This window comes from Tiliqua scincoides, chromosome 11 (genome assembly GCF_035046505.1).
Source record: "Tiliqua scincoides isolate rTilSci1 chromosome 11, rTilSci1.hap2, whole genome shotgun sequence".
Classification (NCBI taxonomy): Eukaryota; Metazoa; Chordata; class Lepidosauria; order Squamata; family Scincidae; genus Tiliqua; species Tiliqua scincoides.
Window position 1 is genome coordinate 5,920,547 of NC_089831.1, and position 13,627 is coordinate 5,934,173.

Below are 13,627 nucleotides of genomic sequence, written 5' to 3' on the forward strand. Positions count from 1 at the left end.
AACTATTATGACGCACAGAAATGAGAGCTGACGGGTAGTAACACCTTATCGGTTCCATGCTGTATCATGACAACATCTCATTGGCTCTCCAAACGATCAGTCTCATGGGTTGGTTTTGAGTTAGGAAAATCCACTTTTTGTTCCATAAGGCTGTTGTGTTTCCATTTTCTGCTTAATTGGCCATAACTTTTGATGGAATACAGATATTCCAACGCGGTTTGTTTCCTTGCATTCTGCATTAAATTACCTTTCCAATGATATATAACAGGATGGTATTATTCGTACATACTGATATTTTCACAATTTTGGCCACTAGTGTCAAGCTCAGCTTGTTGCCCCCACCCCAAACTTGCTGCCCAGCAGGGCCTAGGAGAGGTGGGTAAAGGGGATAATTTGTACCCAGGCCCAGGGTCAAAAGGGGGGCCCAGGAGCCAGAGGAGGGGGCCCAGAATTTTCCTGGGATCTGACAATTTCCTATCTACTCAGACTTGTTGCCCGTATAGGATGTTGGGGACACTACCATGACTGGGGATGCTGGGGACACTACTGATGCCACATGGGTGGGTAGACCTGGGCTCCAAAGACTTTTCCAGCTGTCTCTACCCTCCTCTGCTTTGCTTCTCCCTGCCCCTATTCTGCTTGCCCATCAGCATGTTCCCCCTCTCTGTTTGACCCCCTCCCCCTTTGCAAAGGGACCCAAAAGAAACTTTGTACCCCCTGATAGACTTCCTCTCAGAGGCTCTGCTGCCCGGTGCAACCACTACTCCCTGCCACCCCCTTAGCTACGCCAATGTCGTCTTGTCTCGCAAAAGCTGCGTGTTCTTTCTTGTTTGTCTAGTGCTATCAAGGCTCTATCAGGAAAGCTAGAATATTTGCATTTGGTCATTCTATTTCAGGCCCCATTTATATATTTGGCAGTATTCGTGGTTAATCGTGCCCTGGGCTTCATCACATCAGGCTGCAGGTGTGTGGAGGGGGGAAGGAGAGGAAGGGGATTGCATGTTTGCTCCCTATGAAAAAAAAAAAAAAAAAACTCCCCGCATGCAGAAAAACAGCATATCAGGGTGAAAATGATCCATAATTAGAGGTGGGAGAAAAGGGTGATAGCGAAATAAAAACAGACAACCCTGCTTTCGGCGCTTCTCATTTCAGTAAAAAAAAAAAAAAAATTGAACTGGAAATCTGTAATAAATAAATAAATAAATCTGGGTTTTTCGGTGTATTCAAATATCTGTCGTTTCACCTGTAGCTTGGATGGGCACTGTCGGTGCCCACAAAGCCATACCGCATGGCTCTCCTCTCCCTTGCACGGCCACACGTGGTCGGCTCTGTTCTGGGCAGATCAATGTGAGTTCTCAGCTCACATCCAGTGCTGATGGATTTCCATTTTCCCATTTTGTCCTGTATGAAAGACACAGTCGCTCTTTTGGGAGTCCCCGCCCCCTCTCCCCGGCTCCAAACACCACATCTCTCTTCTTTTTTTCTGCTTCTCCCCATCCCGGGAACTGTCACTGTCCCTCCTCCATTTTGGTAACTGGGCTCTCTTTTGCAAGTCTTGTGACCGCCTGAGGTTCAGATTGGAACCAGTTTTTTCTTTGCTATGACAAATTCAGATGGGAAGCGCATCTCACGCACACATGTTGCGGAGTTATTTATAGAGCCTGGAAATTTTTCTCGCTGGCTTCCCAGCTACTGACTGTCTGAGGCCCTTTGTGATGTGAGCCACGCCGTCTGTGTGCCAGGACTAAGAGCGCAGGGCTGGGGTTGTGGAAAGAAGATGGCAACCAGGCTGAAGAAGAGGCAGAAGTAGGGTTTGACTGGTCCTAGTTTTCCACCCCGCATTTTTAGGGTCTTTATAATGCTTGCTTTCAATATGGTGGAGCCTTGTTATTCTTGATAGACCACATCAGTGGTCTTCAACCTTCTTCGTGCCAAAATAAATCATCCCCAAAATAAATCAATAAATCCCCAAAATAAATTGATAAGCAACGTCTGAGACTGGGGACCCACCGCCAATGCCGCCCCCTCCCAAGTCCCGATCCACCCATCGATCCATCACTGTACACCCCCTGCCCCATCCTCCCCCATTAACTCCTACATCTTGTGTCTTCACAACAACCCTGTGAGGTAGCGGCCTGTTAGGTGCTGCAGGGCAAGGCAGCAAGGCTGTGCAGGATTACATCAAGAACTCTGTTTTGAGAAGGCTGTACCATGATTTGGTGGGCTCCAAGCCCTCTCTTGCGCCGGCTTTGAAAGGTTGCCACGACCCCACTGGACTCCCAAACCACAGGTGGAAGAACTCTGAACTGCATCAACCCTCTTTGCCTCTAGAGCTGAGGCTACCACATCCCTGGGAGCTGCTGTAGGGCTATTAAGCATCAGGTGGAGCTAGAGTTGCCAACTGACCCCAGAAAACCAGAATGGCTTGCTCCTGTGCCTTTAGCACCATCCTGACTTGCAAAACTCTAAAGACAAGGTCAATGCTTGAGCCAGATTACTGGACCATCAGGCAGAAGGCACTTTACTGTCTTCCGCCTGTCCGATGGTGTATTGAGCACTAGTCTTGATATTGGTGCTGAAGTGAGGTTCAGGGCCCATGCAAATTGAGTAAGCCCTTGAGCCAACTCTGCATAAAGCTTCTCATAGCTCACAACCTACTAATGTTTGCAGGTTGCCGTTAAAGACATAGGAGCACAAGCTGGTAAAAAAGTTGGCAACCCAAAGTAGGGCCTGGGGGCAAATGCACCATTTGCCCTGTTGGTGGGCTGTCTCTGAAAAGGAGACAAGACGTGGGTGAAGGTACCACCTCTTTTTCCCCCCCACCAAAGCAGAGCACAAATGCTTATAGACAAAATGTAGACAAATGCTTGTTACTTGTGGGCAACAAGTAGACATAGTAAAAAAAAAAAGTGGGGCACCCTATTTTGATGCGCACGTCTATTTCTGCCTCTCTTCCGATCCCATGTTGAAAAAGACAAACGAAAAGGCTTGCCCTTGCTTTCGCAGTGGAGGGAGCCCTCCAGTGGTCAGGAAGGCTGTGCACTTACCCTCCCTCTGAGAAACCGAGCACATCTGCACATCTGAGCTGAGCATGGCTGAAGAGGCCTTGGAGAGAAAGGGAGGAGATCCATGTCCCAAGGGGAAAACAGACTTGACACCAGGCTAAAAGCTTGTAAATATTATTCCTTTCAACGAACAAGACGTTTCGCTAGAGAAATTGCTGCTTATTCATAACTCCTGTCCCTGGTGCAATGTGGCCTTATTAGCCTCAAAAAAGGGCAGCATTTTGGCATAAGATTTTTGCAGCGTTTACAGTTTTTTTAAATTGGGTCTACCCACAGAATAGGATTGCAGTGGCATAGCAAAGGGGGGGCAGGGGGGTACATTGCCCTGGGTTCCACGCCTTGAAGAGTTGCCCTGCTTGTGGCACAGGAGGGTGCAGGAGAAGATGCTGAGGCAGTCAGGATACCTCTTTGCCACCACAGCACCTTCTCCTGCATGCCACCTCATGGTCACTCGGAACAGTTGCGAGCTACACCGAGTGGCCGACGGCATGTTGTTTTTGCTTTTTTGGTGGAAAAAAGCCGTCGGCTGCTCAGAATGGCTCGTAACTGCTCTGAGCGCACCGTAAACCTAGAATTGGCTCAGACCATATCACATCACTGCAGTTACTTCCGGGTCAGGCACTTCCAGGGAGGTGATGACCAACATCATGGCCCCCAGGTGCCAGATGCCCTAGTCAAACCACCGTAGGACTGCCAGCTTTCAGTGTTTGATTTCGCTCTTGAGGGTTCTAGCTTCCTTCCCAGAATGCTGGGATAGGGGTTAAATTGCAGAGACCAGAACTGGTGGAATCAGGAACCAGAATCAATGAGACAAACAGCTTTCCAGAGAGCCCATCCCACCAGCCATCTGACTTTTCAATCCTGGTATGTTTTCCCAATGGGTCTATTTTTTTTTCTTTCTCTTTCTCTATGTGCAGTGTTTCTCAAACTGTGGGTCGTGATCCAATTTCAGGTGGGTCCCCATTCATTCAAATGTTTTATTTTTAATATATTAGACTTGATGTTCCCATGAAATGTAGCTGCGTTTGGGGAAATGTTACAGACCTGTACTTTTAATGAGCTATTATGTATATTCTTTTAATACTGATAGTCAATGGGACTGTTACTCTGCACATGCCTGATCTCAGAAGCTAAGCAGGGTCAGGTCTGGTTAGTACTTGGATGGGAGACCACCTGGGAATACCGGGTGCTGTAGGCTTATACCATAGTCTTTCGAGACTGAAGGTTGCCAACCAGTCAAGCGTGGGTAGGATTGCAGCCCTGGATTGTTAACAAATTTCCTGCTTGATGACATCACTTCCGGTGGGTCCTGACAGATTCGCATTCTAAAAAGTGGGTCCTGGAACTAAATGTGTGAGAACCACTGCTCTGTGGGGAGAGAGCAACTGAAGCAGTCGCCTCAGGCAGCAGCTTGGTAGAGTTGCCCATCTGCCCACCTACTTGCTGAGCTAGAACACTGGAGGGTGGGAGAAGCAGAGGCTGGGGCATCATCGGGTAAGGGGGGGGCGGTCTTTGCCCTCCCACCTCAGGGATCCAGCTGGCTCTGGGAGGGGAACAGAGGCAGGCACAAATGCAGGTCTAATAGACATATGTTGGGACTTATTCTCAGTTTGGCCCAAGAGGCTTGTGCTCTCTTTCAACTGTGCTACTAAGCTCCACCTGCCTTTCCAGCAGACCCCACACTTGTGCTCCTAGACTCCACCCCATCTCAGGGTTGGAACTCAGGGTGGTGTCAGACGTTGGCCAGGTGGGGCCCACCTGATCTCAGCATCCATGGCAACATTAGTGCCCATTACCCCATTACCCGCAATAAAAATCTTGATGAGCATTAGTGCAGACCCCCCCCCCCAATTTCCCATTCACTGCCAAGTGAACACACCCCCTCCAACACTGGGCAGGTGAAACAGATACCCCAAATGTCCATTGTACTGAGGCTGCTCTCAGGGCATCTATGTGTGTGCAGAGATCTGTGTCCAAAAACTTGTTCCTGCAGTGACTGGGCGATTTTGTACTCTGGGATGGTTTGGAGGGGAACAAGTAAGAGGACTACTCAACTTTGGGGCAACGGGAGTGCGATGAGCGTGCAGGAAATGTATTCAAAAATCTACAAAGTACAATGGCCCTGAGGTACCTGTGGTCTTAGCTTCCACAGATCTGATCTGAACCACCGCAAATGGCCTTCCCACGCCTCTGTTCACTTCCTGGAGACATTTGGAGGTGCAGGGAGACCCATGAAGTGGGCCACAGGCCCAGCACAACCTCTGGAAGGCCCAAGGCAACCTCACAGTAAGTTTTTGCAGTGCATTGACCCCGCCGCTACCTCGGGACTTCAGCAACCATGGATTTTGGTATCCACTGGGGGTCTTGGAACCAACCCCTGGAACCAGGACCTCTGAGAAGAATTTTATCAGGGGGTACAAAGTTTCTTTGGGGCCCCTTTGTAAAGGGGGAGGGGTGAAACAGAACAGGGGAGGGTGGTGATGGGCAAGCCGAATAGGGGCAGGGAAGGGCAAAACAGGCTGCGGGGAGGGTAGAGACAGCTGGTAAAGTCTTTGGAGCCCAGGTCGACCAATCCACATGGCATCAGTAGTATCCCCAGGAACCCTAGTTGTGATAGTGTTGCCGGCATCGCATGTGGGCAACATGTCTGAGTAGCTAGGAAATTGTAAGATCCCAGGAAATTTCTGGGCCCCCTCCTTTGGCTCCTGGGCCCCCCTTTTGACCCTGGGCCCAGGTATAAATTACCCCCTTTACCCCCCTCTCCTAGGCCCTGCCTGGAACAAACCAACAGTATGCAGAATCCAAGGTGTTCCAGGCTTTGAAGGGTGTCTTTTCAGTCCTTGGGTCACACCTGTGTTAACCACACCCCTTCAACCATAGGCTCCACCTCCTTAAAGCCTTCCACTGGCGCTACCCTTCACAAACTGGCACGTCTACTTTGCCAGAGTGCCACTGAGATGCATGGAATTACTCTAGCATAGCCCCAGCATTGGAAATCTCACTACACTGCTTGGTTTTGAGAAAGAAACCCAAGCAGCCTGTTGCCGCTTGGCTTGTTCTTGAATCCAAAGGTAGGGCCAGTCAGTGGCATCACGAGAGTTTGTGTCATGCCCATGATGGACCACCTCCCATGCAGTGGGCGGGGCAATGCCCCAGGCCATGGGCATGGTGATGCACCTGCTGGCTTTTGGGCTATAACTTTTCATAGAATAGAGATAATTCAATGTGGTTTGTTTCACTGCATTCTGCATGAAATTACACATTGATTGATATACAACATGATGGCATTATTTGAAAATACCAAGATTTTAAAAATTTGGGCCAGTAGTAGTGTCACCCCTCCCTGCACGTCACCTGGTGCGGCATGCACCCCCCCCGGCAACACCACTGGGGGCCAGTAAAGAGACAAATCACCCCACCATGTTGTAAACACATACTTTTTATTCAGGCAATGGAACATGGGAAAAAAAAAATAGATATATATTAGTAATCATTATTATAATCTCATTTGTGTGAGTATAACTCTTACAAATATTCACCTGACATAGAAAAGGAACATTATCAAAGGTGTGAAGAGGGGGGGCAGGTGACTTGCCCCCGATGCACAAAGCAACCTCAGGGGCAGGCGGGCCTCTGGCCCTGGGTGCTGGAGCACAGGGGGAAGCAGATCGAGCAGTCAGGTTAACATTTCTGGAGACCTTTGTGACAAATGAGTGCTCTTGGCAATTGTGCAAGGAGACAACAGTGGGATCACAGGCAGGCTTTTATGTGTGCGTGGAAAGGGTGGTGTTCCAGAGAGGGAAAGGCAGGCGTGCTTGGAACAGAGGCGAGCAGACTCCCCACCCTTCTGATTCAGTTCTGCTGGATTATTAATCTGATTAACTGGATTATTATTAATCCAGTAGGGCTGGATTCTTTCCTGGACCAGGCTGGAATGCAGTGTGCTGTTCAGTGGATGAGGGAAATGACCCACACAGGCATGCAAGGTTTTGGTTCAATCATCTTGACTGAGTTTTCTCCAGACCCTGGTATCTCCCCCCTACCCACGCACCCACCCACCCACCCACCAAGCCCTCCTTGCAGCACTGAAGAGCAAATCCAGGATAGCTGCTGGAAATCAATTTCTGGGCTCAAGGCACAGCTAGTGACTATCATCCTTTGCACAGATGTGACATGGGTCCATTTGGGAGAAGCATCGCAAGTCAGCTTCCCATGCGATGGGAACCGGGCGATGCACCCCTGTGACCCAGCGGCTGCTGCTACTGGACCAAGGCTGTTACGAGATACAGTGGACCCGCCTTCTCCGCGGATTTCACTATCCATGGATGCGGGCAGGGGGGAACTTTTAAAAACATTTTTAAAAAGTAAAAATCAGTAAGAAAATAGCCTTCGCTACTTTTGTGCAGCAAAATCGTGCAGCCTCCAGCACTCCTGCAAGCCACTTTCGGATCATGCAATGCATTCTGAGACGAGCCAGGGACAAGGGAGGTGAGGTGGGATTGGTCGTGCAACCTGGAAGTGGCTTACAGGAGCGCAGAAGACTGCCCCGCTAATGGCGCAATTTTGCATCACAAAGGCAGGGAAGGCTATTTTCTTACTAATTTTTATTTTTTAAAAAAATTGTTGTTTTTTTTATCCACGGATATCAGTATCCGCAGGATCAGGGGGACGGATAGAACCAAATACCTGCGGATCCCAACTACTGTACTTTGCAGGTCAAAAAAATGGCATCGAACGGGTGTGTTGTGACGGAAGTGCGATCAACCCAGTGCCGTTGCAGACACATCACCACTCAGCCCTGCCTACACACCCCCTAGAACATTTTCAGGAGTAGAGAACGTCTTTCAACTCCCCTTGCAAAGATTACAGGCAGGCAGAGATTGGGGTGAACTGGATTGATAAAGGACAGAACCAGCCACTGGCCAGGGCAGCCTGGCTTTCCCTTCTGCTCTACAGGAGTGTATGAAGTCCAACAGTCCCACGGACTTAAATCACACACACATCATCCACTATATAGAACTATAACCATTATATATATACATATATAATTTTAATATCTGCACAAACTATAATAACCATATTATAGTTAAGAATGTCATTCCTTAGGAATCTTGTTTGCCCGCATTTTAGTGGCATGGTTTCAGAGGCACGCGCAAAATCCAGTAGGGTACATTTGGCACATGGCGCAAATGCACGCGTACACACGCCACAGACAAAAAGTGCAACCACTGGCCCCCCCAGTGAACAACTGGAAGATGCGATCAAGCCGGGAGGGGTCTCAAAAACAGGCAAGGAAGGACAGGGTCTAGGAGGCAGCATGGCCTCTTTCTGTGACCCCCTCCCCCCGCAAGGGCGGGCTATGCCATCAAGCACTGACGGCACAACCCGCAAAATTGACCTGCGCCTCCCACACGGGTGGTCATTCTCCCAGCAAGTCTCGGAGAACAGTTTTCTGCTAACACCATTTTTTCTTGCAGATTGTGCAACTGTCTCCACCAGAAGCCTTGTTCATATACCAGCCCGCCACATACCTGATTACGCCCGGTTCCCTGTGCCCACTACCTTCAATCCTCGTCAGTACCAAGTAGGCATTTTTCTTGCTTTTACAGACACTAGAACAGGAATGTGATAAGCAGGCAGGGAGCTTGCACACTAGTGGGAGAGACACGCGTAAAGCAAGGAACAGGCTGCTTGGTCATGCAGGAGACGGACGGTAGTGAGCCGGGGGGGGGGCACAAGGAGTATTGTAGCTGTGTATGGTATACAGATAGGGTTCCCTTTTATCCATGGTTTCCGGTATCCACTGTGGGTGGGAGTGTATTAACCAAGGATGCCGGGGCCCCTGTGTTATCATCCCTGTGATCACCGCCAGCCCATCCATGAGGCCATCAGATGCGAGTTGCATCAGTGGCAGAATGTGAAGGTTTGAGGAGGCCTGTTTGGGGTGCCTCGGGAGAAGATTCGGGGTGCCTGTTACCCTGAGTCCGCTACTATTGCTGCTGGGCAAGACTGCACAGGAATAAGGACTGCTTGTCCACGAGGCTGGCTGAGGTGGTGGCAAACTGGTAGCAGGGCAGGAGACGGTCACCAGCTTCTGCTGTTCTTCCTTCTCCCATTCCCCAGATGGCAAAAGGAAGAAGGGGACAGACAGGAAGTGTGGAGGAGAGTGTTGGTTTCTGGTCCTGTCCCAGTCCTGCTCAGAAACCAGGCCCTGCCGTTTCAGAAGCACAGGAGTCAGCTATGGTGTTGGGATTCCTGGACAGCACTCTGCACACTCTCAGAGGCGTTCTGCCCTCCAGCCGGCAACTCTGAGCAAAATGTGTGGCACGTGGCTACAAATCCATGAACGAAGCCCTTCGAACATGCTCGGAGGACTGGATGAAGGCTCTGCCCCACTGGAGGTCTAGAGAGGTGCAGCCTAAATCTCTGCTGCTATGGGAACTAGACCTTTAACAAAAGAGACACATGAGAGCTGAGCTTCCTGGGAAAAGCAAGGAAGTCTAGGTGTGGCTGCAGAAAATGAATCGTTCTCAATGCCAACCTAAGGGGCATCTCCGATCACCTCTGGAGCCTCCACTTTGCTCCAGCTGCTGAGAGGACGGAATGCATGCCCAAGGTCACTTGATCAAGACCTACTGCTACATTCCAGGGCAAGGAGGAATCGCCCCATTGTGCAATACTCCAGGACAAGGAGGAATCCCCACGTTGTGCAAACAGGGGCTTTAATACCATCACCCACAGTCAGACCACGCAAGAACCCAAAGCAAGCATGGCACAAGGAAGGCCTACAGACATTCGGAAAACAAATTCTCCTGACTAGGAGTCTTCAAAGACTCCAGCAATCCTGCATAGCTCCAACCAGAGGGGAAGGCTAGAAATGAATTTTAGCACAAATGCTGGAAGGGAAGGATCTGGGTGATGCCCTTTGGAGCCTGGCAAGGACATCCACCCTCCTCTTCGTTTGACACAACTGCGGTTCGCATTCCCCGAGGAGCACGTCATCCATTTAAATAGGCTTTGCAATGTGTTTTTAAGGTTTGAAATCATTCCAGCTTCTCTTGGGAACTCGGGCAAGGAGAAAAGTCTTGCGGGTGGCTAAATTAGACACACAGAAATGTGGCAGGCGGTTCCGTCCCCCAGTTTCCCCTAAAGAAATAGTGGCATCATTCCGGTTCCTTCCGCGAGACGAAAAGGAGGTTTCACGGCGTATTTCCAAAATGTCTGACAGCTGCTCTTGCCACCCCGAGAAGCCCTGCATGCCAGGGTGCATTCTGCCAGGGAGGTTGCACTCTTTGTGCCGTGAAGATACAAGAAGAATCTGAGTGGGGGGAATGGGGGCTGAGTTTGTCTGTTACAACAGAAGCAAAGGCAACTCTTGCGGCAGCTGAAAGACTTCCTTGCGCCACAAGCCCACAAAGCCACAGAAGCGCATACCACAATGCATCTGGCTTGTCTTTCAAGGCGTCACAAGACTCTGAGAGATACCGGCATTTCCTTCCTTGGCTCCCGGATGACAAGCAACGAAGACTTGCTTGCCCAGGATCCAACAAGCCAACCTGGAATCCTCAGGCGGATCCAGCCTAGGGAACGCACCCAGCCTTCTTGGAATGGTTGCTTTCAAACGGGCCTCATTTCCTGCACCCTCAACAGATCAAATCTGTTCCCCACGTGGGCCATCACCAATGTTAACTGCAGCCACAGACCAGTGGAGCACCTGCTCGTGCAAGCGGCAGCAGATACTGGTCCCCACCCCCCCAAACTACAGATGTTATTGGCAACACCCCCTTTGCCAGAGGACCATTCTTGAGACACCAACAGAGCACAATTCATAGACTGGAGAGTCCTGGTCTAGTCAGAGAACAGTTCTTTTCAAAGTATTCTAGCATATAAATCCCCATCTCCAATATACACAACCCGCTATAACACCAGTTGTGCTTGTGCAATCACCTGCCTGCTTGAAGGCAGAAACAGCACTGTGGCCAGGGCGAGGCAGGCGAGGACGGCATCAGAAAGCAAGCACCAGGCAGGGGGACCGCCAAGTCACTCCTCTTGTGGGAAGCTGGGAGCATGTGCTTTCCTCGCTGTTGCATGGGGAGGTTATTTCTGGGGCATAAGGCAAGGTGCTTGCTTGAAGACGCAGAGAGGAAAACAGGAAGCAGCTGAGCATGGCGCTCTGGACAACGGCGCATGGATCAGTCGGTCTTTCCTATCTTGGCGATCAGTTCATCGCAGATTTTAGTCAGCTCTTCAATCTCCTGGTTCTTTAACACCAAAGGGGGGGGGGGAATTAAGAAGCGGTTACAAGGTGTTGTAAACATCTCTTTCATCACATCACCATTGCCAACACTGGTTACAAAAATATGGGGATGGTTCAAGCAAGTCTGACAGGGAGATCCAGCGGGGCTGTTCTTGTGTTCTTGTGATCTCCAGCTGCCATGGGCCATTTTTGTTTTAAAATAAAAAAAGTGTTGAAAGCCATAAGAACATAAGAATAGCCCCACTGGATCAGGCCATAGGCCCATCTAGTCCAGCTTCCTGTATCTCACAGTGGCCCACCAAATGCCCCAGGGAGCACACCAGATAACAAGAGACCTGCAAGGCTTCCTGGGAATTGTAGTTTAAGAACATAAGAACAGCCCCACCGGATCAGGCTAAAGGCCCATCTAGTCCAGCTTCCTGGATCTCACAGCAGCCCACCAAATGCCCCAGGGAGTTACCAGATAACAAGAGACCTCATCCTGGTGCCCTCCCTTGCATCTGGCCTTCTGACATAACCCATTTCTAAAATCAGGAGGTTGCGCATACACATCATGGCTTGCAACCCGTAATGGATTTTTCCTCCAGAAACTTGTCCAATCCCCTTTTAAAGGCGTCCAGGCCAGATGCCATCACCACATCCTATGGCAAGGAGTTCCACAGACCAACCACACACTGAGTAAAGAAATATTTTCTCTTGTCTGTTCTAACTCTCCCAACACTCAATTTTAGTGGATGTCCCCTGGTTCTGGTGTTATGTGAGAGTATTATGTGAGAGCCAGCTTGAAATGGGCAAGAAGGGCATCATTCAACTGTCATCTTAGTGTCCTTTTGCACACAAGGGCTGGGTGATTAAGAAGTTAGTCAAAAAGAGGTTTAGGAGTGTTCTTCGGAAGAACATTTATGGACACAGCAGTTAAATCTTGAGCGCAGAGGTAAAGTCGGGAGTTTGCAAGGTCAGGCATTGGCTGTGGAAGGGCCAATCTGACTGGCCCAACTCTTGAATTTTCAATATTGGGGGCAATGGTCGTGCCCAATGAGGCACCAAGAGGCAGGCAGGCAAGGTGCCATTGGGGGCCCAGTGTGAGACTCTGCCCCAGGTCCCCCCACCTACAGCCTGGCATCAGCATTGCGCCGATGATCTAAGTCCACAGTTAGCAACTTTTTTGGGAAAAGGGGCCGGAAGTTCCGTGATGATGTCATCACATCTGTGCTAACTTCTGGGTTGGCAAGGCCTCCTGTGAATTCACCATGCACCACACGGAATGGCGGAGTTGCCCGCCCTGGCTCCCAGATTCCCTGCGCTGCGTGGCAGCAAACCGGGCAGGAGGTTTTGCCTCCTAAGTCGAGCTCCGTGCGGACCAGATGACTTTGGGTGGCAGGACACATCAGGCCCGCGGGCTGAAGGTTGCCGACCCTGTTCTAAGTGAAATCACCACATTCGGTATTCCAGCTGCAAGACGGAGCAGCCTACTGGCCCCATTTTGAGCCAATGCAAACATTCAAGAATGTGGTGTTTCAACATGCACATCGGGTGCAGCATGTCTGAATGTGGCCCCCAATCTCAAAACTCCCCCCTTTCCTTTGAAGCACTCGGCACCATCCCTTCATTTCCATTCTCTATTGTAATCAAGCTTATGTGGAAACTGAAGCAAGTTCCCGTTTACCCCAACTTCCTTCCCCTTCTTTTCTCGGTTTGTCTCCCTTGTGTCTACAATTGGACTGTAAACCTCTTGGGGCAGAGACTTGTTTTTTTTTTTGGCTCTGTGTGGTGCACCAGACACAGTGATGGCACTTGAGAGATAACAATATCCTTAAAATGCAGCACACATCATGAAAAATGCAGGGACAAAATTATACAAATCTGCGCAACGAGGTGGTACAGTCCTCTGCGACAATCCTGGAAAAACCCCTAGAAAAATCTAGCCCAGAAAAATCACCAGCATATCCCACCAGCCAGGACACCCTTCAGGACAAACAACTATTTTGCATGCGCAAGGAGCACAGGGTGAATTCAGGCAAGTAGTTCTTTCCCCACTTGGGGGAGGGTCTTCACCTTCTGCTGGAGAGCTCTCTCCAGAGACTCCACCTTCATTTGTTCTTTTCGAAGCCCAGCGTGGAGAGCCGCACTCTCTCCCTTGGCCTTGGAACGCACCTGAGCAATTTCTTCATTGGCTCTGCAATGGGTGGGAGAAGAGAGAGAGAGAGAGAGACAAAGAGACAAAAGGTGGTCAACACAACAACACTGCACTTTGCCATGCCAGAATCAAGGCAATTTTCAGTGACAATAGCTGTATAATTAATAC

General features: G+C 49.9%; 1 protein-coding gene across 3 annotated transcripts in view; it reads right to left on the reverse strand.

Annotated features, from left to right (window-relative positions):
• Nucleotides 1-7,140: 7,140 nt before the first annotated feature.
• Nucleotides 7,141-13,627, reverse strand: part of TACC1 (transforming acidic coiled-coil containing protein 1) — a 52,410-nt gene continuing 45,923 nt past the window's right edge. For all 3 annotated transcript variants that reach the window (XM_066639365.1, XM_066639366.1, XM_066639364.1), the window contains 2 exons: nucleotides 13,378-13,498; nucleotides 7,141-11,326 (listed from right to left, as the gene is read on the reverse strand). In XM_066639365.1, the coding sequence (XP_066495462.1) occupies nucleotides 11,258-11,326; nucleotides 13,378-13,498 (190 nt within the window). In that variant the 3' untranslated portion in view covers nucleotides 7,141-11,257. The remainder of the gene's footprint in view (nucleotides 11,327-13,377; nucleotides 13,499-13,627) is intronic.